We start from the raw sequence: 26,889 nt of genomic DNA on the forward strand, positions 1-26,889 counted from the left end.
GAGTCTGTGCCCAAGACAGTCTACCCCACTATCAGTGAGTCGGGAGGGAGGGAGGAAGGAGGGAGGAATGGAGGGAGAAAAGAAGGAAGGAGGGAGGAAGGGAGGTCATCTCATATGCATCTTTTAATCTTAAACCCAAATGTCTTCATTGTGTAGAAGATAAAGACCTGAAATTGTCTATAATTTGTTTTATTGAATTGTATAATGAATGCATCATTTCACTGTATTTGGAAGGGAAGGTATTTGTTTTGTGTGTACTTTTATTGCATCTCCAATACCCGATTCCACCTGCTTAATCAGTTCATTCATTTCAACCAAGAAGACGCCATACTTCTGTCTATTGAAGCCAAGATCAGCTGATTAAACAGGTGGAATCAAGTGCTTTTTGTTGGAATGAAAACCTGCACTTTATGGTTCAGACTAGATATCGCTGCATCAACCCTCAGTGTGTCATACTGACCTTGAGCAAACCAAGCTGTCTGACAAGTTAATTATTATTATATTTAGTAGTAATGTTCCACTTCAGTGTTTCTGCAAAGCCATGGTTTAGACCATGTGTTAGATGTTGTTCCTGCAGATTTATGACTCAGTACTGATAAAAGCAATAAATCTGTAAAAAAATAGCAATACACCCGATTTAACACACACTGGAGTTAGTAGTCATGCTGTAGGTTAGTGGTTAGCAGTTTAGGGCGTGTGGGAAAATTTTTTGAAACATTTGCTTTCCATGCACCTAATCATTAAGTACATTTGATTTTAATCAGTAAGGGAAGGTTAATGCTAATTCTAATTCTAATTCTGATTCTAATAACTTTGAATGCTCTCCTTTAGTCTTCAAGACAAATCTAATTCAGGTTTAATCATTAAAACGAACACAGAGACAAAGGTAAATTGAGACAAAGGGTTTAATAATTAAACTTACTCAGGTATGCTTAATCAAATGATGATTTTAAAGTAATATAACTAAGTTACTTTGATCATTTTTTCAATGTTCAATGTTTCATTCAATGTTGCCTGTCTAATTATCGTGTCTAATCTACGAGTTATCTGATTATCTAATAATCCTTTCAGTATTAAGCACCTTTCATAATCATTAGTCAACAGTTAAACTTATGATAAATAGATAAAATTAGCACAAACGTAGTCATAGAATTTGAGTAGGGAACCAGATGGTTCTTTATAGAGGGAAAATTTTTTATAAAATCACAAAAATAGAGATGAGCAAAACTGGCTGAACTGGCTGAACTGGCTTCTCGAACTTTCTTGGTTTGGCGTAAACATCACAAGGGCATAGGCTAGCACATCGTACCATATCATGGAGTCGGCTCCACTGAGACCGAGAAAATATGTTGACGAAGTTCAGAATCCTTGGGCTTAGGGGCAAGAACACCATAACAGTCTTATTTGACCCGACTCTGACTCGAGTGTTTATTTTAGAAAAATTAAATTTAAAACTACCTTTATATAATGTACAGGTGTTATATTGCGTCTTATCATCTTATGCAAATAAAAAGTAGCTTACCGTAGTGAGTGGAAAGTTGGTAAAACTCCTTGTGGCATAAGTAAGAACAAAACAATAGGTACCGAGACGGGAGGGGGTTTGGAGAAGATGTTATTGAAACGCCAGGAGAAATGAGCAAAATATTATTGTAGTGGCTGATAATGTAAACATAGGGAGAAAATGCTGAATAGGTGTAATGGAAATATACAGACTTAAAACCATGAAGCAATGGAAGATTTAGAGAATTTAATCAAACTAGATTAAAATAAACTGGAATCCTAGCCTAAATACATAAATAATAAAATACGTAAATGACTAAATAAATAGTTTAAATGTAAACTAGGTTAGTTAACCTAAATTAAAAAAACTAGACTAACATCACAGAGCCATTTTACCCCTTTTACCTTTACTACCACATAGGCAATGAGTGAAAACTGAAGTAAAATAAGGGCAGCACCCTTTCCTTAAATAATAATAATCCTTAAATAAAAAGCCTCAGGATTCTAAGTAATGCCAGGCAGTCACCATGAACCACACAGGAACAACAAACAAGTACACAAACATATGGAACATGTGGGTTATGTAGGTTAAAGTATAAGTGATAAATTAATGGGGTAATGAAATAAATGTGGTTTTGGTCTAAATAAGTTCTGAAGTTTAGACAGATCAACAACTAATACGTGTCAGTATTAAAACTTGGGACCCATAGAGTGTATGAAGGCCACAGAAAGGTGGGGCTGTTTTTCAGGGGGAAAAATTAGTGAACATCAAAACAATCCATAGAAAAGTAGAGCCCAGCAAGTTTAGGCAGCTGGGCTAGAAAGTATATATACTGTGGGATTTGTGAAGGGGGGTGTGCTTGATTGCATCGGTTCATGAATCTGTGTATTTGAGTGCCATTTCCGCTGATATTTTTTAATAAAACCAGTTGCTTCTTCTCATCCAAGCCTGGAGGAGTACTTTATTTCTTTGTTTTTGTCCTGCATTTTGATCTGAACTATAAGACTTTTTGATAATATTGGTAATTGAAAAAGGCTCTAGAACCACCCTGAAGTGTCCACCCAGAGAGGGGCTCTGGGTTCCGACAGACGGCAGCAGACTTATGGATCAGAGATTAAATTAGGGGCTAGCATTAGTATTAGAGATATGCTTATCTTTATATGAACTAAACATTCCTGTTAAACCGTAATGGATTAGCAGCTAACACTATGGTGATGCTAAAAAATAGGATATAGTTTAGAGTCAAGGATTAGGAGGGTCTATCAGTTTATGGTTAGTTAGGTAAGAATGATGTATTGGCTTCAGATTTAGGAAAGATGTTTGTATGATGTGTTTCCAATTTAAGCATATTAGTTCAGAATGACAGAGGCCAACTCTTGCAGTGTTTTTACTGCTGCAGTTTTTATGCCCCTTTTATCAGCAGGTTCAAGTTCATGTCAGATGTATAAATATTTACTAGAGGAAAATGTCAGGTGTGTTTATTCAGGCTGTTACTGTATTTATTTATGCTATTTAACAACTGAACTAAACAGCATGAAAATACAGTAACAGCATGAACCTGTCTTTCCTCAATAATCTCATTTTCTCCTCTTCAAGCTTGCTGTTGATTTTATTCAGCAGGCCATTTGGTGTGGCTCCCTGAATAAAAACACACCTGATATTTCTGACATCCTCTAGTTAATATTTATACATCTGACATGAACTTGAACCTGCTGATGAAATTATACCTGGGGCATAAAAACTGCAGCAGTAAAAACACTGCAAGAGGAAAAGGTCCAGAATGTGATCTTTGCATTCTGGACTTTTTGCCATTCAAATCCTTCCTTGAAACTGGGTTTAAGAGTAAAATAGGATTTAAAAAAAATGTATTTTGGCCTCTGTCATTCTGAACTAATATGCTTAAATTGGAAACACATCATACATACATCTTTCCTAAATCTGAAGCCAATACATCACTCTTACCTAACCAGCCATACCCTGATAAACCCTCCTAATCCTTGACTCTAAACTATATCCTATTTTTTAGCATCACCATAGTGTTAGCTGCTAATCCATTACGGTTTAACAGGAATGTTTAGTTCATATAAAGATAAGCATATCTCTAATACTAATGCTAGCCCCTAATTTAATCTCTGATCCTTAAGTCTGCTGCCGCCCTAAACTGCTAACCACTAACCTACAGCATGACTACTAACTCCAGTGTGTGTTAAATCGGGTGTATTGCTATTATTTTATTTATTTATTTATTTATTTTTAACAGATTTATTGCTTTTATCAGTACCGTGTCATAAATCTGCAGGAACAACATCTGCAGAAACACTGAAGTGGAACATTACTACTAAATATAATAATAATTAACTTGTCAGACAGCTTGGTTTGCTCAAGGTCAGTATGACACACTGAGGGCTGATGCAGCGATATCTAGTCTGATCCACAAAGTGCAGGTTTTCATTCCAACAAAAAGCACTTGATTCCACCTGTTTAATCAGCTGATCTTGGCTTTCAATAGACAGAAGTATGGCGTCTTCTTGGTTGAAATGAATGAACTATTTAAGCAGGTGGAATCGGGTATTGGAGATGCAATAAAAGTACACACAAAACAAATACCTTCCCTTCCAAATACAGTGGAATGATGCATTCATTATACATTTCAATAAAGCAAATTATAGACAATTCCAAGTCTTTATCTTCTACACAATGAAGACATTTGGGTTTAGAGATTAAAAGATGCGTATGAGATGAACACCCGGCCTCCTTCCTCCCTCCCTGCCTTCCTTCCTCACTGATAGTGAGGTAGACTGTCATGGGCACAGACTCACAAAACAGTTTGGGCAGTTAAAGACTTGAAAAAGATCAGGTATGTTTTTTAATACGCTTCAATTGTTCAGTTTGAGTCAGTCTGTGCCCATGATGCCTGAAGCTTGTCTGACAGCGGTGGAATCCTGCTGTTGACATAAGAAAATTCCAGGAAATACTCTCAAACCAGTTCAAAACCAGCCTTGGATCCATGCCATGTTTAAAGTTCCAGTGATCACACTTTTTCTTGATTTTGAAGTGAAGAAGAAAAAGAAGAACTGAGGGCATTATTTATACCTAATCTTATCTCTGTTTTGCATTGTGCTGCTTTCACATAGTTGGTTGATTAGATGAATGTATAGGTGTACAGGTGTTGGTAATACGTGGTTGGTGAGTGATGTTGAAGGACCCATACAGATACAGAACATATAAAACTCCACACAGACAATAACGATGGAACCTGCAGCTGTGGGTTAGCGATGCTGCCCGCTGTCGATAATGAAGTAGAACCCTGGAATTTAGTTTGTTTCCACAGTCCTCCAGCAAGGGGCAGTACACGTGCCGAGTCAGGGAGCCTCCATACAGTGAGAGGAAGAGAAGACGAGCTGCGTGTCTCCTGATTGGACAGCTGATCATCTCTATCAGACTGAGACATGGTGTTACAGCAACAGTCCGAGCTGATGAGTCTGAAGAAAAAGGCTGGATATTGTGTGGATTTATGAGGAGCTAACGCAGTTTAGAGCCTGAGGTAAGTTACACAATGGCTCATTGTTAGTGACTCAGTCTCAGACTCCTGGTGTTAACATTTCACATGTTTTACTTATTTTTCTTTTCCCGTTACTTCGTACTTCATTCACGCCACGCCGAGCGAGATCAGTGAAATGAAATGATTTGTTTTCGAAAATGACAAAAGCATGAACTTAAACTTTACTGTCTTTTATTCTGTTCATGTCTGTGTTTAGACAAAAAAAAAAATATATATAATTTTCCTCCCAGAAGAGTTTTAGACGTATGTCACGTGCCAACACGATGTAGGGGGCGTGGCGTATGTAAATGAGGTTGTCAAAACAAACCATCCTACTGAGTGTGTTCTGCTGCCATGTGGTTGCAGGAGTTGTTGTTGTTGTTGTTGTTGTTGTTGTTGAATCCTCGTGGTTTGTATTTGTTTTTATCATTTTAAAGAAGCTTCTAGATTTCCTCTTGTGGTCATCATTTGGTCTTTTTTCCTGGTCGCAGCTCTGTAGAAGTTTTGTAATGGAGGTTGGCTTGTGCTCTGTGAGAGAAACTCCACACACTCCTGCTGCTCATCACTTACAGGTAACCCTGAGTCATGTGTGTAATTGAACCAAATAATAGATCTTTGAATGACTTTCTGTCCGGCAGATCCCGGTTTATTCATCTAAGCCATCTATAATGTTATGCTTGTTTTTATTTTAAGTGATTGATAAAGCCTTCATGTAGATGAATAATACTCGTAGCTGAGGTTAGTCAGACCGCAAATGCCAGGAAACATGATCTCAGCATCCTCGACAGCAGGACAGGTGTGTATATGGTCACAGTCAGGCTCTGGGTATTCACAGGTTCCTCTGCTGTCATAGTCTTGTCAGTGAATCTGACCAGTGTTTGGAGAGACAGTTCATTCTGCTGTAAAATGGAAGAAAGGGGCATTTGTGGTAGCTTAGTGGTTTTGGAATACTGATCAGAAGGTTGTGAATTTGAGTCCCAGGTCCACCAAGTTGCTACTGCTGGGCCCCTGAGCAAGGCCCTTAACCTCAATTACTCAGTTGTCACTCTGAATAAGGGCGTCTAACAAAATACCAGAAATGTAAATGTAAGTACTGGTACTTTCTTTAACACACCAAGAATGCTGATTTTCTTTTCCAAGAGGATAGGTTTCTTTTGAGTCTGGTTCTTTTCAAGCTCTTTTACTTTCAATGCCATCTCAGGGAATTCTTCCTTGATACTGCAGCCTCTGGCTTGTTTATTATCTAAATCTTAATCTACTTCTAGATTTCAGTAAAGCTGCATATTGTCTGCATCTATGGTTAAAATACTACTACTACTACTACTACTAATAATAATAATAATAAAATGAATCAATTGCCTTTTCTATTTTTTGGTCATCAGCTTTCTGAAGATGTGCACACTGAGGATTTTCTCACTTCTGCTGAAGGAACAGCCACCATCACTGTGGACCATCAGGATTTCCTGAAAAATCCTCTAAAACAGGAAGTGTCTGAAGATGATGGCTTTCCATGTATGACCAAGTGACCTAAATAACACTTTACTTTTACTAGACATAATGTGGCGCTATAGGTGTTACATTTTTAATGTATGATGTACACTGACCATGCATAACATTATGACCACCTGCCTAACATTGTGTTGGTCCCCCTTTTGCTGCCAAAACAGCCCTGACCCATCATTCACTGTGTATTCTGACACCTTTCTATCAGAACCAGCATTAACTTCTTCAGCAGTTTGAGCAACAGTAGCTCGTCTGTTGGATCGGATCACACGGGCCAGCCTTCACTCCCCACGTGCATCAATAAGCCCTGGCCACCCATGACCCTTTTCAGACCATTTTTGATAGATACTGACCACTGCAGACCGGGAACACCCCACAAGAGCTGCAGTGTTGGAGATGCTCTGATCCAGTCGTCTAGCCATCACAATTTGTTCCTTGTCAAATTCTCTCAAATCCTTACGCTTGCCCATTTTTCCTGCTTCTAACATCAACTTTGGGGACAGAATGTTCACTTGCTGCCTAATATATCCCACCCACTAACAGGTGCCATGATGAAGTGAATAACACTGATTATCTCCTCACCTGTCAGTGCTCATAATGTTATGCCTGATTAGTGTATGAACCTACCTAAACTAATGTGTGTATATATGTATGCCTCTGTGCTGTGTACAGAGTTTGCATGTTCTCCATTTGCTTAGGGGTTTCTCCTAGTCTTTACTTAAGATTTCTGTAAATGACTTCTTAAATGTGAATTGTGGCATTTCAGATGAAGGAACATCAAACTCTGTGAGCTGTGTTACTCCTAGTGATCCGCTGGATGAAGGATTCCAGATGCAGCAACCAAAAAAAGAGGAACCCGAAGATGATGAATACCTCTGTAAGACAACATGGAGTTGTAGACCAAGTGTTTAGACTTTGAACCCCTTTAACTGTAAAATAAATTCTACATTCCCCCCCGAGACAGATTTATTTAATGAGCATTATTGTCTAGCATAATATTCGGGCTGTTTATTAAAACCATAGCTTTTTATTCCTGAATTTTAACCCAAATGAATTCAAGTGTAAAGGACCAGTCAAGCAGAATTATGAGTATGAAGTAACTGTAACATAATAACTTTGATAAAGGTGGGTTGTGACTTTGCTGTAGTTAAATAAAAATCACAGATGTCACTTAGAGAACTGATGATTTTGACTTTGTGAACCAATTTTTACCTCAATTCCCTATTCTTATTTTCACTGTCTCTGTTAGTAAAGCAAACATCTACACCGATCAGGCATAACATTATGACCACCTTCCTAATATTGTGTTGGTCCCCCTTTTGCGGCCAAAACAGCCCTGGCCTGTCGAGGCATGGATTCCACTAGATCCTTGAAGGTGTGCTGTGGTATCTGGCACCAAGATGTTAGCAGCAGACCCTCTAAGTCTTGTAAGTTCCTTACAGAACGTAAAGGATACTTTTGATAGATTCTGACCACTGCAGACCGGGAACACCCCAAAAGAGCTGCGGTTTTGGACATGCTCTGATCCAGTTGTCTAGCCATCAATTTGGTCCTTGTCAAACTCTCTCAAATCCTTACACTTGCCCATTTTTCCTGCTTCTAACACATCAACTTTGAGGACAAAATGTTCACTTGCTGCCTAATATATCCCACCCACTAACAGGTGCCATGATGAGGAGATAATCAGTGTTAATCACGGCACCTGTCAGTGGTCATAATGTTATGCCTGATTGGTATGTACCTGTAGAGTGACAGACTGTGAGGAGACACAACATGTGCAAATAATGAAGATGAACTATAAAACTTGGTAGTGCACTGTTTTTTTTGTTGCTTGCAGATAAAATGATATCTGAGCTAACTAATGGTGTGTTTCTGTCCCTGTTGTGATCTGACTGTAGTGTGTTGTGTAGCCTGTGTGTGTTGCTTTAGTTCTTCTGTGTTGCGGTCTACCTGTGCAGCTTTAAATTGTTCAGTGACCTTAACTGTGAGAAAAACAATGTATACCTGTAGATTAAAAAAAGTAATTATTGTTCGCAAACCCAGCGAGCGATCTGTTCTTAGAAATGTTTTCCTCCTTTCTAACATGCTCAAGATAGTAAATTCTTTCTTTTGTTGCTTGCTCTCATACCAGACTGTGAGGACTGCAGATCGTTCTTCATCAACAAATGTGAGGTTCATGGTCCAGCTCTCTTCATCCCTGATACCCCTGTTCCCCTGGGAGTCCCTGACCGAGCCAGGCAGACACTGCCACCTGGTCTGGTGGTTCAGGAGTCCAGTATTCCTGATGCAGGACTGGGAGTGTTTAATATGGGAGAGACTGTTCCAGTTGGTGTGCACTTTGGGCCTTATCAGGGAGATGTAGTAGACTGTGAGGAAGCTATGAACAGTGGCTACTCCTGGGTGGTTAGTCATTTTCTTAATTATACATTTATTTGAAATATTAAATGTTAGCTCACATTTTAAATCCTTCTCTCTGCTAAAAATCCTTTTATGCGAGTTTCCAAATGTAACAAGACACACAGACTCTATTATTATTATTATTATTATTATTATTATTATTACCATAGAAACAAAAGATACAAATGCCAATATAAAATTTATTTTATTTTATTTATTTATTTATTTATTTATTTATTTATTTATTTATTTATTTATTTATTTATTAATTTATTTATTTATTATTTTTTTATTTTTCCTTTTAGAGGGAAAATACATACAGAGATCAGGAAATACATAATTTCTCAGAAAGAAAGAAAAAAAAACTTTATATAGTTAAGTGTCATAAAAAGAGATGAAAAGTACAATAATTAAAATAATATATTGTGCAGATCTACAGGGAGGAGCAGTGTGAACAGTACATCGATGGCAGGAGAGAGATGCATGCTAACTGGATGAGGTGGGAATTCATTCCTTACTCTTTTTTACAGGAGAAAAAATCTTTACTTTTTACACAAATCAGTCATTTTTCTTCACTTTCTCTGTCTGTGATTTATCTTCCTTTGCCATTCTCCTTCTCTCAGGTTCGTGAATTGTTCGTGTGATAATGAGCAGAAGAACCTTGTGGCGTTTCAGTACCATGGTGGGATTTTCTTCCGTTGCTGTCGACCCATTAGACCAGGACAGGAGCTCTTGGTGTGGTACACAAAGGAGTACGCCAAAAATCTCAGCATTGCATTCGGCTACATCTGGAAGAAAAAGTGCTCTGCAAATGGTGATGTCTATAAATCATTTATATTTTGTTTATTTTTTGGTTTTTTAACTGTTAACCGTATGTTAGCTGATGTAGCCTCACTTTGGAGACCATAAGTGGCTTTGTCTTGTTTTACCTCACATAAATCAGTGATGACGCAGGTTTTACTCATGTGCAGTACAGGGACGTAAGCATTTTCATACGTTTCAGTGTGGATGACCAACTTTTGGGAAACGATTGAAAACGATAATGTGTACGCGGAGCGTTTTTAGGCGAAGACGCCGTTTTCAAATTTTTCCGGATTAGTGTAGACATAGCCTAAAAGTATCAGCATTCTGAACAAATCACCTTGCAAGCCTATTAAAGTTTTAATATGAATTATTACAGTACACCCCAGTTGTTTGTGCTTTCATCAACCATGGGGCTATATTTGTTTGGTCTTATTATTTCAATTATTTGTTCAAGCTGCTTCATGCTGCTTATTGGCTCTTTGCAGCTTAGAGATTCTGCAGTAGGCTGTTTGTATGGAAGAGTCTACCAACTGAATAAATGTGAGTCCTTTGAGTCAAAAGTGACCAGCCAAGACACCACTACTGCGCTGTGAACTGTAGACGAACAGACAAGTAATCTACACACCTTTGAGAGCATTGTTTTACTTTCTCTACTGATAATTCCTTTGCTGTGTGTTTTTATTCCGAATGGCAAACAGTGATGGGTGGAATGTATTGGAAGCAAATGTAATGTACATGACTGGTAATTCAGTTTTTAGATACAGTAGACTTGCTACATCCCACTGCTAATGTAGCTCAATAACAGGAATAACTAGGCTCAGTAGTTAAAATTTCTCATCGGGTTGTGTATGATCGCTCACGAGCCAATATGACTATAAGTGTAGAGTCTTTTTACTTCAGCATTGATGTGCACTGATATACACTTTGAGTGTAGCAATTTTGTTGGATTTCTAATATTGTTTTCGTTTTTAACTCCAGAAATAGATATTGAATCAAACCAGTGGATCTACACACAAGATAAACCGCATCAGTGCTTACAGTGTGGTAAGAGATTTACTGAGAGAGGTACTCTGGACAAACACTATCGTATCCACACTGGGGAGAAGCCATATCACTGCTCAGACTGTGGAAAGAGTTTTACACAGCAGAGTACTCTCCAACGACATCAGCGCATCCATACTGGAGAGAAACCGTATTTATGCTCGCACTGTGGAGACAAATTTTCTAACCAGAGTAATCTCCAAAGACACCAACGTGTCCACACCGGAGAGAAACCGTTTCATTGCTCACTGTGTGGAAAGAATTTTACACAACGGAGTACTCTCCAACGACACCAGCGCATTCACACTGGGGAGAAACCGTATCAGTGTCCTCATTGTGTGGAGAGGTTTACTCACCAGAGCCTCCTCCAGTCACACCAACGCCTTCACACTGGAGAAAAGCCATTTCACTGTCCATTGTGTGGAAAGAGTTTTACTGAGAGAGGTGCTCTCAAGAAACACCAACGCATTCACACAGGAGAGAAGCCATATCATTGTCCAGAGTGTGGGAAGAATTTTACTGAGAAAAGTGCTTTAAAAAAGCACCAGCGCATTCACACAGGAGAGAAACCGTATTACTGCTCACAGTGTGGACGGAGCTTCACTTTCTCAAGTTCTTTTAGTACACACAAGTGCACACACTCAGAGCTGGCAGCTTGCAACGTTTAGATTTTTCTTTTTTTCAAACTATAAACACGTATATGTTTTTTTACTTTTGTGCAATTTTGCTGTTTCCCACTCCTTCCCTACACAACCCTTTTCCCTATGGTGTGCTGCACTATTATGGGAAAGGTAAGCTATGGTCCTACTAGAAGTACTTCTGTCTTTTCTGAAATTAGTCAAAGCAAGTTACCCAACATCTGGTGTCTAATGCCCTTTACACATTCCTCAATAATTTAGCTGATGTTTGTCATCTGGCTTTGCTGAAACATATAGCTGTGTGTCAACAACATAGTTGTTGGTAGCTAAAACCATGTTTAATAATAATTGTACCCAGTGGTACCATATGCAGATAAAAGAACAGTAGGCCTAGAACAGAGCCTTGTTAAGCAACCATACATTACTTTCATACTCAAAGGGAAGTCACCGTTACATGTAGAAAATTATAACAGTACATCAAATAGCATATGAGCCAGGAAAGAGCCATTCTGTTAACCACTATTACTTTACTAGTCCGTCTAGAAGAATATTGAGATCTATGGTATCAAAAGCTTTACTAAGATTGAGCAGCACACCCCTTATCAGTGGCCAACAACTTTGGGCAGTATTTGATGATTTACTACTTTAACCAATGCTGTCTCAGTTCTGTGATGAAACTTAAATCTTGACCAAAAGAGGCCATTTGCATTTGTAAATCTCTAACAGGCAGATCTCTGAAGTTCAAATGCACCAGTATCGACTATCAACACCACTGACTTATCAGAGAGGCAGGAAGAAACTTTACCTTAGTCCTTTCACTGACTGTTTTACCTAAATCAAGTGGGTTTAAAACCAGCTACAAGTGCAATTTTTATATCATGTAAGTTTGGGATATTTGTTACAAAGGATATTTTGTACGTTTCTGTGCATGTCCTTTTCATTGTGACACGTCTTTATATCCTTTAACCAGAATATACATGTAACATACTGGGGTGGTGGTATCTCAAGTGATCAGGGTTCAAGCCCCAGCACTGCCAATCTGCCAACATTAGGCCCTTAAGCAAGGTCCCCAACCCACCCCTGCTCCAGGTGCCCTACATCATGGCTGACCCTGCTTAACCCTGCTGAACCCCCAACCCCAAAGGATGGGATATGTGAAGAAAGAATTTCACTGTGCAGTAATGTATCTATGACAAATAAAGACAACTTAACATACTTCCATGGAAAAGAGATGTATTTTAACTCAGGGTCTTTGTTTTCTGTGACTGATGACACAGTGTGTAACTGACATACTGAGTTACATTTTTAATAGTCCTTGATTATTATTGATAAAGCACATACACATTACAAAGTCACATTTCTCCCTTTCTAACCGCTAGAAACCTGGGTGAGGTTCTATTTGTTTGTTTAACCAGGAGGCAGATATGGCTTAGCTGAAATTGTTTATTCTAAAACTTAGGCCACTCTGTGCAGAAGCCCATATCCTCCAACTGAGACCTTCTTATAACCCATTGAGTGATTTCTGTGTCTAGGAGGTTTTTCCAGGCTTATAATCCACTGAACCACCATGCTTAACTCCAGCCTCATTAACAAGAAGTCTGGATCAGCATCTGACTGGACAGCAGGACTGGCTCATGTGAGCCAAGAAAGTCCCCACCCTCCTTGAACACATTAAGGTGCTTGTAAGGTGCTCATTGTAAAATGAAGTTATGCCAAGATAAACAGTACTTGCTTGTGGTACTGTTCCTTTCACAATTTACTAGTTGCCTTCTAGATTATTTATGTTACTTTACAGGATTTTCACCTCAATCATTAGAGTCTAAAAACCTCCACACTGAAACACTGATATATATATATATATATATATATATATATATATATATATATATATATATATATATATATATATATATATATATATATATATATATATATAAAAACCCATAAAAATGATAAACAGTTGGACAAATATATTCTATAAAGCAATATATTATTCAGGGGTAGTTATGTAGACTAACAGGTCATGACAGTATAGTTAGTAATAATTCTCCTCACATATTGCACACTTCTCAGAGGAGTAATATGTGCTGTGTATTATGTATAATCTCTATTTCTAACACACAGCTGGCTCCACAGCCTTCCAGCAGGGTGCAGTGTGTGTGTGTGCTTCATCCAGTAAGAGAAAATATGATGAGCTTTCCTGATGGGGTAACTGCTGAAGGCTCTGTCCCAAACCGATTTATAAATCCTGTGTAGGTGCACTACATAGGGTATGAGGTTGTAGCACATGCTTTAACGAAGCGTAATTGGGGGTTTATTTGCTCAGTATAATTTCATTTCCCGTGTGGCCAAAAGACAAATAAACAAACAAATAAATAATAAATAAATGTTATCAACTAAATAATATGTAAATAATAAGAAGGCCAAAAAGGTATTTAATTTTATTGCAAATATATTGAGAATATCCATTCTAACAGTGAATAGTTATGATAGTCATGACATGGTTGCTCATTTTCCCCAGCTATCATTTTAAAAGGAGTAAATATAATAATAATAATAATAATAATAATAATAATAATAATAATAATAATAATTATTATTATTATTATTATTATTATTATTGTTATTATTAATTACATTACTTATTTATTTTTATTATTATGAACAAATAAATAGACCAGATAACAACTGATGTGTGGACAGAAGACAGCAAAAGAAAGATTTGATAATTCATTTTTTAGAATATTTATATTACTGAGATACACAGAGGAACAGGAAAAGACATGAGTTTATGTTATGTTATGATTATATAAAGGTCATTAATTAACTGAGATCTTCACTGCTGGAACAGCTAGAAGTTTCATAAAGTAATAGTTCAGGCTGAAACACTGAGCTGATCATCAAGTTTTTTTTGTGTTTAATATTTCTGCTAATGATTTTTGTATTGCATCTTTGAAACAGATACACAGGAGGAAAGTTTAATTACAATGAACAAATGATACTTGGCTACACTACATTAACGATTTTCCACTTTCACAACCCTATAGAGGTTTTCTAATGGACTCAGCACTGTGGTCTGTGAGAGAAACTCCACACACTCCAGCTGCACAACACTTACAGGTAACAAAAATGTTTACAACAGTCTGTTTTTGTTTTTTTTACAGTGGTCAAGAAGTGCAAACCAGAATAACAGCCAATAACACAATGACAATTCAGACAAACTGGAAAAGGTAGGTGTATTTTGGAAATGGTATTCTTACCGCTGATTGGACGAGACATCTGTCAATGAAGGTATACAGGAAATACAGCAGGCTGCGTCAGTAAAAGGTTGATTCGTGTGTGTATGAATGCAGCTCTGCTCTTATAGCATTCCTTATATTGTTTAATATGGATTGGTTTTGTCTTTGAAACAGTCCTGCGTTCTTCAGGTGTGTTTTAGAAAACGCAAGCTAACCTTTATGCCATGATATGATATCAGCATTCCCAAAATCACAGCCTACATTCACTTAAATCACTTTAAACCATTTTGTTTTCAATAATGCTACTTTAAATCTAAGAAAATAACAAATTTCTATTGACAAGCGAGAAGAAAATGGAATGGAATGCTACTTTGAGGAAGGAAGGACATTCATGGAAATAAATTTAGATACTCAATTTTCTACTTCCTGTATATGTTAAGTGACAGATGTCTTGTCCACTCAGCGGAAATAATTCTATTTGCAAAATATCCCTACCTTTTCCGTTTTGTCACAAATTCAAGTTGGTATTTTTTTCCTTCACATTTTTTGTTTTTAGATGTAAATGATACCATTTCAGATGGAGGTACATCAAGCTCTATGAGCTGCATCACCCTGGATGACCTGCAGAATGGAGAATTTCAGATGAAGCCTCTAAAAAAGGAGGAAGCTGAAGATGATGACTACCTCTCTAAGTCCAGTGAGGCTAAATAAGAATTTTGTATATCATGTTTTTATTTAAAATGACATTATTTGAATACTACGTTACTGAGTCGGCAGAGCAACACCCTCTAAAAATGTTTTGGATTTAAAAAACGTTTTGAAGGTCAAAAAGACTTTCTAGGGTGACTTGAACTTGTCTTGGACATAATGTCTTTTCGTTTTTGGCTGTTCCCATACCAGACTGTGAGGATTGTAGATGATATCCTGATAACCCTGTTCCTCTGGGAGTCCCTGACCAAGCCAGCACTTCCACCTGGTCTGGTGGTTCAGGAGTCCAGTATTCCTGATGCAAGACTGGGAGAGACTGTTCCAAAAAATTTTGTTAAGGTGCTTGTGGACCATTTTTGCTACTTTCCATGCGAAAAGGGTGTTTATATTGCTAGCTGTGTCAAACATCATGATTTTCTTGGCATAATATCTTAGTATGCGCTCAGTTTCCACCTCTGGTCACCCAGAATACACAACGCTACGATTACATTATGTATAGGTTTGGTTTCATTATATTATGTGTTACTATTTTTTCCCCATTTTTATAAGATTCCTTTTTATGCTCTAGAAGGAAAGAGTGCCACTTGTGTCCATTTTTTTTTTTTTTTTTTTATAAATCTCAAATTTACCTTTACCAAACCACCAAGAGACACAATAATGAGGAGTATGTGAGAAAGCTGAACTCAGAAGGAAAATACTTGTGAACTCATTAGACAAATACTACTTTGAAATCAGGCAGCTCCAGGTGTCAAAACTGCACCCGATTCCAAGATCTCTCATGAACAAATGAAAAAAAAAAGAATGAACTGCCTGGACTTTTACTCGACAGAGTAATCTCATACTGCATCAATGCATTCATACTGGAGGAAAAGCCTTTTACTACACACAGTGTGGAGAGAGATTTACTGATCATCATAACTTACCAACGCATTCACACAGGAGAGAAGCCATATTTCTGCTCCCAATGTGGGAAGAGCTTTTACCCATCAAAGTAGTTTCCAAAAACACAGCCGTATTCACAAAGGAGAGAAACCGCATCTCTGTTTACGGTGTGGGACGAGCTGCGGGATCTCGAAAAACACTCGAGCATTCACATGAGAGAGAAGCCAGTTCTCTGCTCAGAATGTGGGAAGAATTTTACTCACCAGTGTAATCTCCAAATACAGCAGAGCGTTCACACAGGAGAGAAGCCATATCACTGCTCAGAGTGGTGCACTTTAAAACACACCAGAACATTCACACTGATTAGAAATTGTATACTTGCTTGCAGTTTGGCCGGAGATTCACTTTCTTGAGCTCTTTCAGGACACACAAGTGCACAAACATAGACAAGTTGTTATTGGGTTGGAAGGATGGAAGAGACTTATAGAAGTGCTTCGTAGTGTCCATGTAAAATCGATCCTCATGCTTATATGATTAGATCAAGGTCTAAGAATGCCATTCAGCTATAACCCTGTTAGAGAGGAGTTAGTATGAGGTTGGTTTAGCACAAATAAAGTCAGACTTTGTTAAGAAGAAGGTCCTTGTTTGGAGACAGACAGCCACAGTAAGTTCAGACCACTACCTGGGTGCAGTTCAGAGGAGGGTCTTGTAGCATGTCCTCCTTGTACCATGAGAAACGGTGAATCCAGTGAAGTTGTGCTAGAGGCTGGAAGGTATAAGTATCTTCAGTAGGTGTGGCTTATTTTATAACAGCATAGCAGTAATATGAAATCCCCTAAAGATATGATTCCCTCATTAAGAGAGCAGGTATAGAGGGAAAGCAGAAGAGGGCCCTGTACTATACCTTGTGGGACACCTTCTCCTCCATGTTCCCTGAAATGATAATTCCTCCACTTGGACACAACCCACCACCATGGTGTGCAGTGAAGGCTTTTGAGAATAGACAGTCTTGTTTTGACATTGATTGTGTCAAAGGCTGCTGACAGCCCAAAGAGGATGAGTGTGGATGAAACAGTTTGACTGATCTAGTGGAATAAATCTTCTCAATAACAGCCACAGGGGCCAAATCTTCTGTGAGGAAATAATGACAGTGAGGTCTTGCAATATGTAAGGGATGGGATGCAGTTGACAGGTGGAAGTATTGTACTGGACAAGAAAAGTTGCTGGATTTATTCTGTAGAAAATAAAAAAGAAGTTTTAGATATATGGGAGGGAAGAGATTTTCCCTTGTCTATTTCGAACCAATCCCTCTTCCTTTCCTTCTTCCATAACATTTTTCATATAGAAATCTCAATGCCAGTCCTTCCTCCCACTACCTTGCTCATTGCTGCATCACTATGCTCATTCCAACACTGTACTGCCCAAGAACAAAAAGATTTTGCAAGTTTGACCAATTGATCTGCCTTTTTTGGATTAAATTACTTGCACAATTGAGTGTACTACTGAATATTAGAGACACATTAGCATCTGACTAGCATTCTAATATTTGTAAGTCCCAGAATTTTTTAAAGGGACTTAGCACAAGGCAAAGGAAGGGAGAACAAGTGGCAGAAGCAGCTTGGCTTACTACAGAAGGTAAAAGAGTTCAGCTGTATGTCTGGGAATATTTCTACTCAGCATCTCAATAATCAGCAGTTTTGATGAGCTTCATCATTTAATATTCAAGATGCAAAGTAACAGCCGAGTTCTGTGTTTGCAGATATACACCAATCAGGTATAACATTATGACCACTGACAGGTGGAGTGAATAAGACTCCTCATCATGGTACCTGTTAGTGGGTGGGATATATTAAGCAGCAAGTGAACATTTTGTCCTCAAAGTTGATGTGTTAGAAGCAGGAAAAATGGACAAGCGTAAGGATTTGAGCGAGTTTGACAAAGGGCCAAATTGTGATGTCTAGACGACTGGATCAGAGCATCTCCAAAACTGCAGCTCTTGTGTGGTGTTCCCGGTCTGCAGTGGTCAGTATCTATCCTTTAAGTTTTATAAGTACTTTAAGTCCTGTAAGTATCATTTAAGTCCTGTAAGTTTCGAAGTGGGGCCCATAGAGGTCCCACCTCGTAACTTACATGACTTAGAGGATCTGCTGTTAACAGCTTGGTGCCAGATACCACAGCACACCTTCAGGGATCTAGTGGAGTCCATGCCTCGATGGGTCAGGGCTGTTTTGTCAGCAAAAAGGGGACCGACACAATATTAGGCATGTGGTCATAATGTTATGCCTGGTTGGTGTATTTAATAAATCTGTGAATCATTCCACTGTCCCTGTCTGTTTCAAGTCATCAGTCAATGGATCAGTAGATGACCCACCGAATAAACACACGGCTAGACTGCCAGCATCCTCACAGCTTATGTGGGAATCCTGTTTATAGGACAGTCATCCTAGACATACTGAACAATTCACTCACCAAATTTATGTCACCGGGCAATTTCAGACCCTCTAACCCTCAGTGCAGGTATACGTCAGGGCTGAGTGCTCACTCATACTTTTCTTTATGTACACAAACAACTTCAGTGTCCTCTCTGTCAGAGTCAAGTTCACAGGTGATAATGTTTTGAAAGGACTGGTATTCAACAACATTTGCTAGCAGATTTTTTTAATTAAAAAGATGATCGTGGACCAAATAAAACACCCACCCACATTTTCCATTGAAATCATGCATGCCACACTGTCTTGCCTGTCCGACTAGTCCAGTTTTACAAAGCCATCAAGTAGTCAAGTCTAAGACCTTGCATACCTTTCAGCGCTGATTTATTTCAGAAGGAGCTCCTTTCCTGTTCATCTGCATGAATAGTTGTCTGTCTCCAGTGTGTCTATAGTTCTAGCTCAGACCTGTATGATTCCAGGAGAAGGATGTGTACAAGGAAACATCATTGCAGAAACATTCCATCCACAGCATTACATAACCATTCAGAAACATTTTCCCAGTTTGCAGGAGAGGGTTTTTAAAAATGTTTTGCTGTTTTGAACTGAAATACGGACAAACAAAGCTAAAATGAAAATATAAAAGCCTTTCCCAAACAATATACACTTCCTTTAAATTAGCTAGAACATTCTTGAACAGCAGAGATTGTCAGTAAGTATTAAAATAAAAATTATTATCACAAATCAGGTTTATATTCATTAGGATTAAATATAGTATATGAATATAGCACGTAATGTGTGTGTGTGTGTGTGTGTGTGTGTGTGAGAGAGAGAGAGAGAGAGAGAGAGGGTTTGGTCATAAGTCTTGTATTTTGCAGTTTTATTTGTGGCTAACCAGAGAGTGTTTCACATCCCGAGTCAGATTTATGACAAAAAAAAAAATCTGTTTTAAATTCTTTTATAAACCCCAAAACAGGATTATTGTTGATCCTCTGGAAGAAATCTCACACTGCAGGGGAAAAATGTGTCTGAAACATCAGGCTAAAATGAATTATGCCAACAAAAAAAAGCTTCTTTAGAAACAATCATGCAAGAATTTGCCACAAAACCAGCACATCTTTGAATACGGACACATCTTTTGTAATGGTTCAAGAAATAAATCATTGTATAAAATACTGAAAATAGCAGACTATGAAATTTCCACATTGGAGACGAATTGAAAGTTCCAGCCTGATTTAAATCGATGCCACATTTCAGGTCGGAATCCCAGAGAACGGCAGCCAAAAGGAAACCAGTCATGCTGTTTAGCATGAAATCTAACAATAGTACATTAAACAAAAACAACACAAAACTATGAAATACTAATTTTTTAAAATTCAGATCGGTTTCTTTAGGAAGTAGAGTCATTTGTAAAATGATGGCAGTGTTTGAGGGTTTCGACAATATTGATCTATTTGGTCAGAAATACATGCAAACCAAATGAACAGCACCGCAAATCAACACGCTTCAGCTGGGATGAGAATGAGACACTACTCATTTTTATTATCTTTACTTTAAACATGTGAATGCATATATACTAGCCTAAAATAGTGTGTGTGTGCATTTGGAAGAGACTCCGTAGTTTTCTAACCTTACTGAGAGATGTGATTTCTTTCTGTGGGCTGTTCATGTATTGAAACCAATATTAAATAACATCTCTCTTGCTGTCTCTCTCTCGCTGTCTCTCTGTCTCTCTCTTGCTCTCTCTCTCTCTCTCTCTCTCTTTGTCTCTCACACACAAACACACACACGCACACACTACACTACACATATACCATGAGGAACGGATGAGTGGAGGAACGTCAGCAAGATCATTCCAAGAGATTTGATTTAATACTTAACAGTTCAATGAGCTGGAGCTAAACTTTTACACACACATACGCACAGCCGACAGTCTGGCTTGAGTTCACGTGAAGAATTTGGGAAGTGAACACACCCACTGTGGAGTGAGTTATGATGTGAACTGTGTGTGTGTGTGTGTGTGAGAGAGAGAGCGAGAGAGAGAGAAAGAGAGATCATGATCTTCAGATCAGCTATTAATGATAACTATGAAACAGGAAGTGGTGCAGGAAGTCATTTTAGGACTCATATTGTATCATTTCATATAACAGCACTGTGAATGTGGAAAGTGTGTGTGTGTGTGAGAGAGAGAAAGTGAGAGTGATTAATGAACAGCAGATGGAGTTTTATTGTACCAGGAATTGTGCAATATCTCATTATTCATTTTTCATTCTGCACTGTGCTGAACAATTCAGCTTCTTTTCCAGCATCTATAAAGTGTGTAAAATATCCGATATGTGTGTCGGGTTCCAAACAGAGAACTGATCCCAAGTCTGTGTAGACAGCAGTTACACTTCACAGTCTGTCCACTCTGAGCTCCTTATTTAGGCCACATTGGATGTTAGCATCATATGAACAACTATCCCACGATTCTGTTCATCACAACTGAATGAAAATAAAATTTCTACAAAGAAACCAGAGATGTGAATGTAAGTGAACTTTCCAAGGAGTCATTTACTAATGTAAATGAATCAGTAGAGGATTCTTTTACGTTATAGATTTAAGTGAATCAGCCCAGGAGTCATTTACTAATGTAAATGAACAAGTAGAGGAGTCTTTTACATTACAGATGTAAGTGTATGAGTCCAGGAATCTTTTACGAATGTAAATAAATCAGTAGAGGAGTCATTTACATTACATATGTAAGTGAATCAGTCCAGGAGCCATTTCCTAATGTAAATGAATCAGTTGAGGAGTCATTTACTTTACATATGTAAATGAATCAGTCCAGGATTCATTTACTAACGTAAATGAATCAGTAGAGGAGTAATTTACATATGTAAGTGAATAGGTCCAGGAGTCATTTACTAACGTAAATGAATCAGTAGAGGAGTCATTTACATTACATATGTAAGTGAATCAGTCCAGGAGTCATTTACTAATCTAAATGAATCAGTAGAGGAGTAATTTACATTACAGATGTAAGTGAATTAGTCCAGGAGTCATTTACTAATGTAAACAAATCAGCTGAAGAGTCATTTACATTACATATGTAAGTGAATCAGTCCAGGAGTCATTTACTAACATAAATGAATCAGTAGAGGAGTCTTTACCATTAAAGATTTAAGTGAATCAGAGTTAATTACAAATGAATTTATCGACTCAGCTAATGGTTAAACATAAACCAGCTAACACAATTTCAGGTTGGAGCTCATGCAACCGGTTTATGCTGATATGTTGCTGGTTAGTGTTAGTTATTGAGTAAAGAGTATATTAGTTGTATTTTCAGGCAACAACAACAAAACAGCTTTTGCTAATTTGGAACTCAGCTAGTGTTGGGTGATATGAAGATATAGTCATACTGAATTATATTAGTGTGTCAAAATTTTATTTTTAGAAAACATTTATATGAAGAAATACGTCAAAGTAATTAATCATTGAAATATTTTTAAAATAAAATTTAAATGAAAATAAAAATGTACAATTCTGCTCAGTATTGAAGGCTAAATCAGCTGATCCCAAATCAGAATGAAACGCCGCTCCTGTGCAGTGTAGTGAAATGGTCGGTTTGGGACACAGCCAAGCAAAAACTGGAACATATTCACTACGATATCATTTTTTAACATATTCTGGCATTTTGAATGCTTTCAAATTTGGATGGCTTCAAGCCTACACTTATGAGGACAGATGTACTGAAGTGTTTTGTGAGTGATGATTTAATAAATTGGATGAAGTCACAGTTTGAGCTCTGTTCTGCCAAAATCAGAGTCTCCGTCTCTTCCTTTAGACTTTAGCGCTGCTGTTCACTGAGCTGGAATTATAATTTGGGAAAATAAAACCATACACCTGGTTGAATTGCAGGATGATCCATGTGAACATTCAGGTGGAAATGCATCCAAGAAAAAATGTAAAATGACCATTGTTTCATATCACATCACCTAAACCACCTGAGGAGCTCTCAGACACATTTATCCACGTCTTTTACATCATCGGTCTCTAACACACATCTGGCCAATCAAACCTTGCCCTCTCTGTGACATCATAATTGTCCTCATGGATGACACATAGACAGACTACCTTCGAAAAGACCTTTGACCTTAATCTTATGTAATATGACCATAAGCCAATTTTACTTTGACAATTTATGTCAAAGGGGATTAATTTTTATTTTATTTTAAATTTACCGTCTAAAGTGTTTCCTGTGTGTTTGGCAGGGCTTTCATTCCGCTATAAATCACACACACACACACACAGATGTTCATAGTGTAGAGTGTTTCCTTCATGCATGAGGTAAAGAGTATTTCATTTAATAAAGAAATAAATGATGCAGAGAAGAAAAAAGGAAGGATGAAAAGAGAAGGAAAGAAATGAAACAGGACAGGGAGAAGAAATAAAAAAAAATGACAAAAATAGGAAGGAAGAAAAGAAAGAAAAACCGAATGAAGAAAGGTTGGAGGGAATACAGTGAGAAGGAGGAAGACGAAAATGAAAACGATGATGGAGGAGCGAGAGGAATTTCGGCAGTGTCTCACCAAACCACATGCTGTAATAAAGTCATTGCGTGTGTGAAGTGTGTGTTTGCAGGGTCAGTCTTCGTCTCGTCGTCAGTGTTTCTGAGGCGTGACTCTGTGTGAGTTTTTTGAGACAATGGTGTATTTGCACAAGGGTTCTAACTCCACTCCCTAAGGGTTCTGTGTGCTGACAGCCCGCTGGACGGCTTTTTGTTGAAGCACTGAATCAGAGGAAGATGCTGAACTTTCCATCTTTTTTTCCCTTCCTGTTTCTCCTCCAGCAGTTTCTTTCTCAGCTGCCTCGCCTCAAGGCTTTTACTAATCTTAGGTCCACACATGCAGCAATTTTATCGTTATACTGTGAAGTCATCACTAGACGTTCCTACTATGGGTTGCCATAGTAATAACGTTTATCTGCGGTGGGTGCAACTAGCAAAATCAATTTTCTTGCCTCTAAAATGAAACGTTCTGGAGGGAGATTTGTGGTTTGTATATACAATTCAGCTGTGTGTATCTGCATCATTTCCTCTGAAGCAGTGTGTGCTCTTTGTCACGGATCATATGCACTCTACTATCTTCACTCCCACTGCACCGAGTTACTCCATATTTATATAAAGCTAAACTTTCCTCAGCTTTGTTACGTTGCTGGACACGCCCACATTCGGTTGCCATTGTTTGCTTTTTAGACATGTCTGTCAGGTGTGTGTGTGTGTGTGGTGTGCGTGTGGTGTGTGTGCTTCTGTGTGCATTTAGAAGTTCTAAATTGTAAGTGAGGAAAAAGCAGTGATTAATTTGCATTAAATTGCACATAAGAGATGTAATTATATTAAAAAATAGGCCACATTAAGTAAGACATGCTTCCCACACACACACACACACACACACACACAGCAGCTCAACAGCTAAACTGATAAAAAAGCTAACTTGTTAACTAGGGCCAGGATGCTAGCACATTAAACAAAAGACCAAAGCTCATGTGATGAACAGTCACCAAATAGAGTAAGTGAAAGTCCATCGAAGCTGTTTGAATTTTTATCTGTCCAGCAGTGAATGCATCAGGAAATAAAAGGTGGCGCATGACTGGTCACTAGGGGGCGCTGTTGATCTAATTTTTAAACCCATGTATCAGAGAGCAGCTCCTAAATCTGGATGCTGGTATAAACTAGAGATTTAACTGTATTCCTGCTGTGAGAGGAATTTCTTGTTAAAAGCTGTGTAGAAAAAAAAATAGAATTAAAAATGTTTATGTTTATTCACCAGTTTACATTTATCAGTGTTTGAACAACAATTCATCATATTGAACACCATCACATCTGTAAACACCATCACATCTCTAATCACTGTCACACTTATAAACACCATCACATCTGTAATCACCATCCCATCTCTAATCACTGTCACACTTATAAACACCATCACATCTGTAATCACCATCACATCTCTAATCACTGTCACACTTATAAACACCATCACATCTGTAATCACCATCACATCTCTAATCACTGTCACACTTATAAACACCATCACATCTCTAATCACTGTCACACTTATAAACACCATCACATCTCTAATCACTGTCACACTTATAAACACCATCACATCTCTAATCACTGTCACACTTATAAACACCATCACATCTCTAATCACTGTCACACTTATAAACACCATCACATCTCTAATCACTGTCACACTTATAAACACCATCACATCTGTAATCACCATCACATCTCTAATCACTGTCACACTTATAAACACCATCACATCTCTAATCACTGTCACACTTATAAACACCATCACATCTCTAATCACTGTCACACTTATAAACACCATCACATCTCTAATCACTGTCACACTTATAAACACCATCACATCTGTAATCACCATCACATCTCTAATCACTGTCACACTTATAAACACCATCACATCTCTAATCACTGTCACACTTATAAACACCATCACATCTCTAATCACTGTCACACTTATAAACACCATCACATCTCTAATCACTGTCACACTTATAAACACCATCACATCCGTAATCACCATCACATCTCTAATCACTGTCACACTTATAAACACCATCACATCTCTAATCACTGTCACACTTATAAACACCATCACATCTCTAATCACTGTCACACTTATAAACACCATCACATCTCTAATCACTGTCACACTTATAAACACCATCACATCCGTAATCACCATCACATCTCTAATCACTGTCACACTTATAAACACCATCACATCTGTAATCACCATCACATCTCTAATCACTGTCACACTTATAAACACCATCACATCTCTAATCACTGTCACACTTATAAACACCATCACATCTGTAATCACTGTCACACTTATAAACACCATCACATCTGTAATCACCATCACATCTCTAATCACTGTCACACTTATAAACACCATCACATCTCTAATCACTGTCACACTTATAAACACCATCACATCTCTAATCACTGTCACACTTATAAACACCATCACATCTCTAATCACTGTCACACTTATAAACACCATCACATCCGTAATCACCATCACATCTCTAATCACTGTCACACTTATAAACACCATCACATCTGTAATCACCATCACATCTCTAATCACTGTCACACTTATAAACACCATCACATCCGTAATCACCATAACATCTCTAATCACTGTCACACTTATAAACACCATCACATCCGTAATCACCGTCACATCTGTAATCACTGTCACATTTATAAACACCATCACATCTGTAATCACCATCACATCTCTAATCACTGTCACACTTATAAACACCATCACATCCGTAATCACCGTCACATCTGTAAACACCATCACATCCGTAATTACTGTCACATCTATGATCATGTCACATCTATAAACACCATCACATCTCTAAACACCATCACATCTGTAATCACTGTCACATCTGTAAACACCATTACACATATAAACACCATGACATCTGTAAACACCATGATATCTGTAAACACCGTCAAATCTGTAATCACAATCACATCTGTAATCACCATCACATCTATAAACACTATCACATCTGTAATCACCATCACATCTATAAATACCTTTACATCTGTAATCACCACCACATCTGTAAACACTATCACATCTGTGATCACTATCACATCTGTAAATACCACCAAATCTATAAACACCATCACATCTGTAATCACTGTCACATCTGTAAACACCATTACATATATAAACACCGTCACATCTGTAAACACTGTCACATCTGTAATCACAATCACATCTGTAAACACTATCACATGTATAAACACCATCACATCTGTAATCATCACATCTGTAACCACCATCACATCTGTAACCACCATCACATCTGTAATCATCACATTTGTAATCACCATTACATCTGCAAACACTATCACATCTGTAAGCACCATCACATCTGTAAACACAGCAGCTGTGGGGTGTTAAGTGTGAATCTGAAATCATTATCATTGCTATTGTGTGTGCAATATTTGTGTTCATGTAAACCGGGTATAAACTATATATATATTTATGAAATTAGAATAATAAAATACACACAATAAAATGACCAGTACAAATATAAATGATTAATAATAGGTCAAATAAACTATAGAATTATCTATCATTGATATAAAAGTGTAGCTAGT

The 26,889-nt window shown here is 37.8% G+C and overlaps 1 protein-coding gene across 4 annotated transcripts; it reads left to right on the forward strand.

Moving 5' to 3' along the window:
* The first annotated feature begins 4,734 nt into the window (after nt 1-4,734).
* LOC131360863 (histone-lysine N-methyltransferase PRDM9-like) lies at nt 4,735-21,934 on the forward strand. Of its 4 annotated transcripts, XR_009205921.1 has the most exons (11): nt 4,741-5,045; nt 5,534-5,614; nt 6,425-6,554; nt 7,312-7,422; nt 8,677-8,948; nt 9,374-9,441; nt 9,566-9,756; nt 10,725-13,101; nt 14,590-14,655; nt 15,221-15,361; nt 15,565-21,931. XR_009205921.1 is itself a non-coding variant. In XM_058401667.1 (8 exons), exons 2-8 carry the CDS (start codon nt 5,552-5,554, stop codon nt 11,453-11,455), a joined length of 1,566 nt encoding a protein of 521 aa, XP_058257650.1. In that variant the 5' UTR covers nt 4,741-5,045; nt 5,534-5,551; the 3' UTR covers nt 11,456-13,260. The 4 variants fall into 4 exon arrangements, 1 of the variants encoding a protein (XP_058257650.1); XR_009205922.1 differs by lacking the exon at nt 7,312-7,422 and having other exon boundaries at nt 4,735-5,045; nt 15,565-21,934; XR_009205923.1 differs by lacking the exon at nt 5,534-5,614 and having other exon boundaries at nt 4,744-5,045; nt 15,565-21,933.
* The last annotated feature ends 4,955 nt before the right edge of the window (nt 21,935-26,889 follow it).

Source organism: Hemibagrus wyckioides, linkage group LG10 (genome assembly GCF_019097595.1).
Source record: "Hemibagrus wyckioides isolate EC202008001 linkage group LG10, SWU_Hwy_1.0, whole genome shotgun sequence".
NCBI classification, from domain to species: domain Eukaryota; kingdom Metazoa; phylum Chordata; class Actinopteri; order Siluriformes; family Bagridae; genus Hemibagrus; species Hemibagrus wyckioides.

Coding starts and splice junctions, on each gene's coding strand:
- LOC131360863 (XM_058401667.1), top strand. CDS start 5,552: ATGGAGGTTGGCTTGTGCTCTGTGAGAGAAACTCCACACACTCCTGCT. Junction 5,615..6,424: donor CTGCTGCTCATCACTTACAG/GTAACCCTGAGT, acceptor TTTGGTCATCAG/CTTTCTGAAGATGTGCACAC. Junction 9,442..9,565: donor ATGCATGCTAACTGGATGAG/GTGGGAATTCAT, acceptor TCCTTCTCTCAG/GTTCGTGAATTGTTCGTGTG.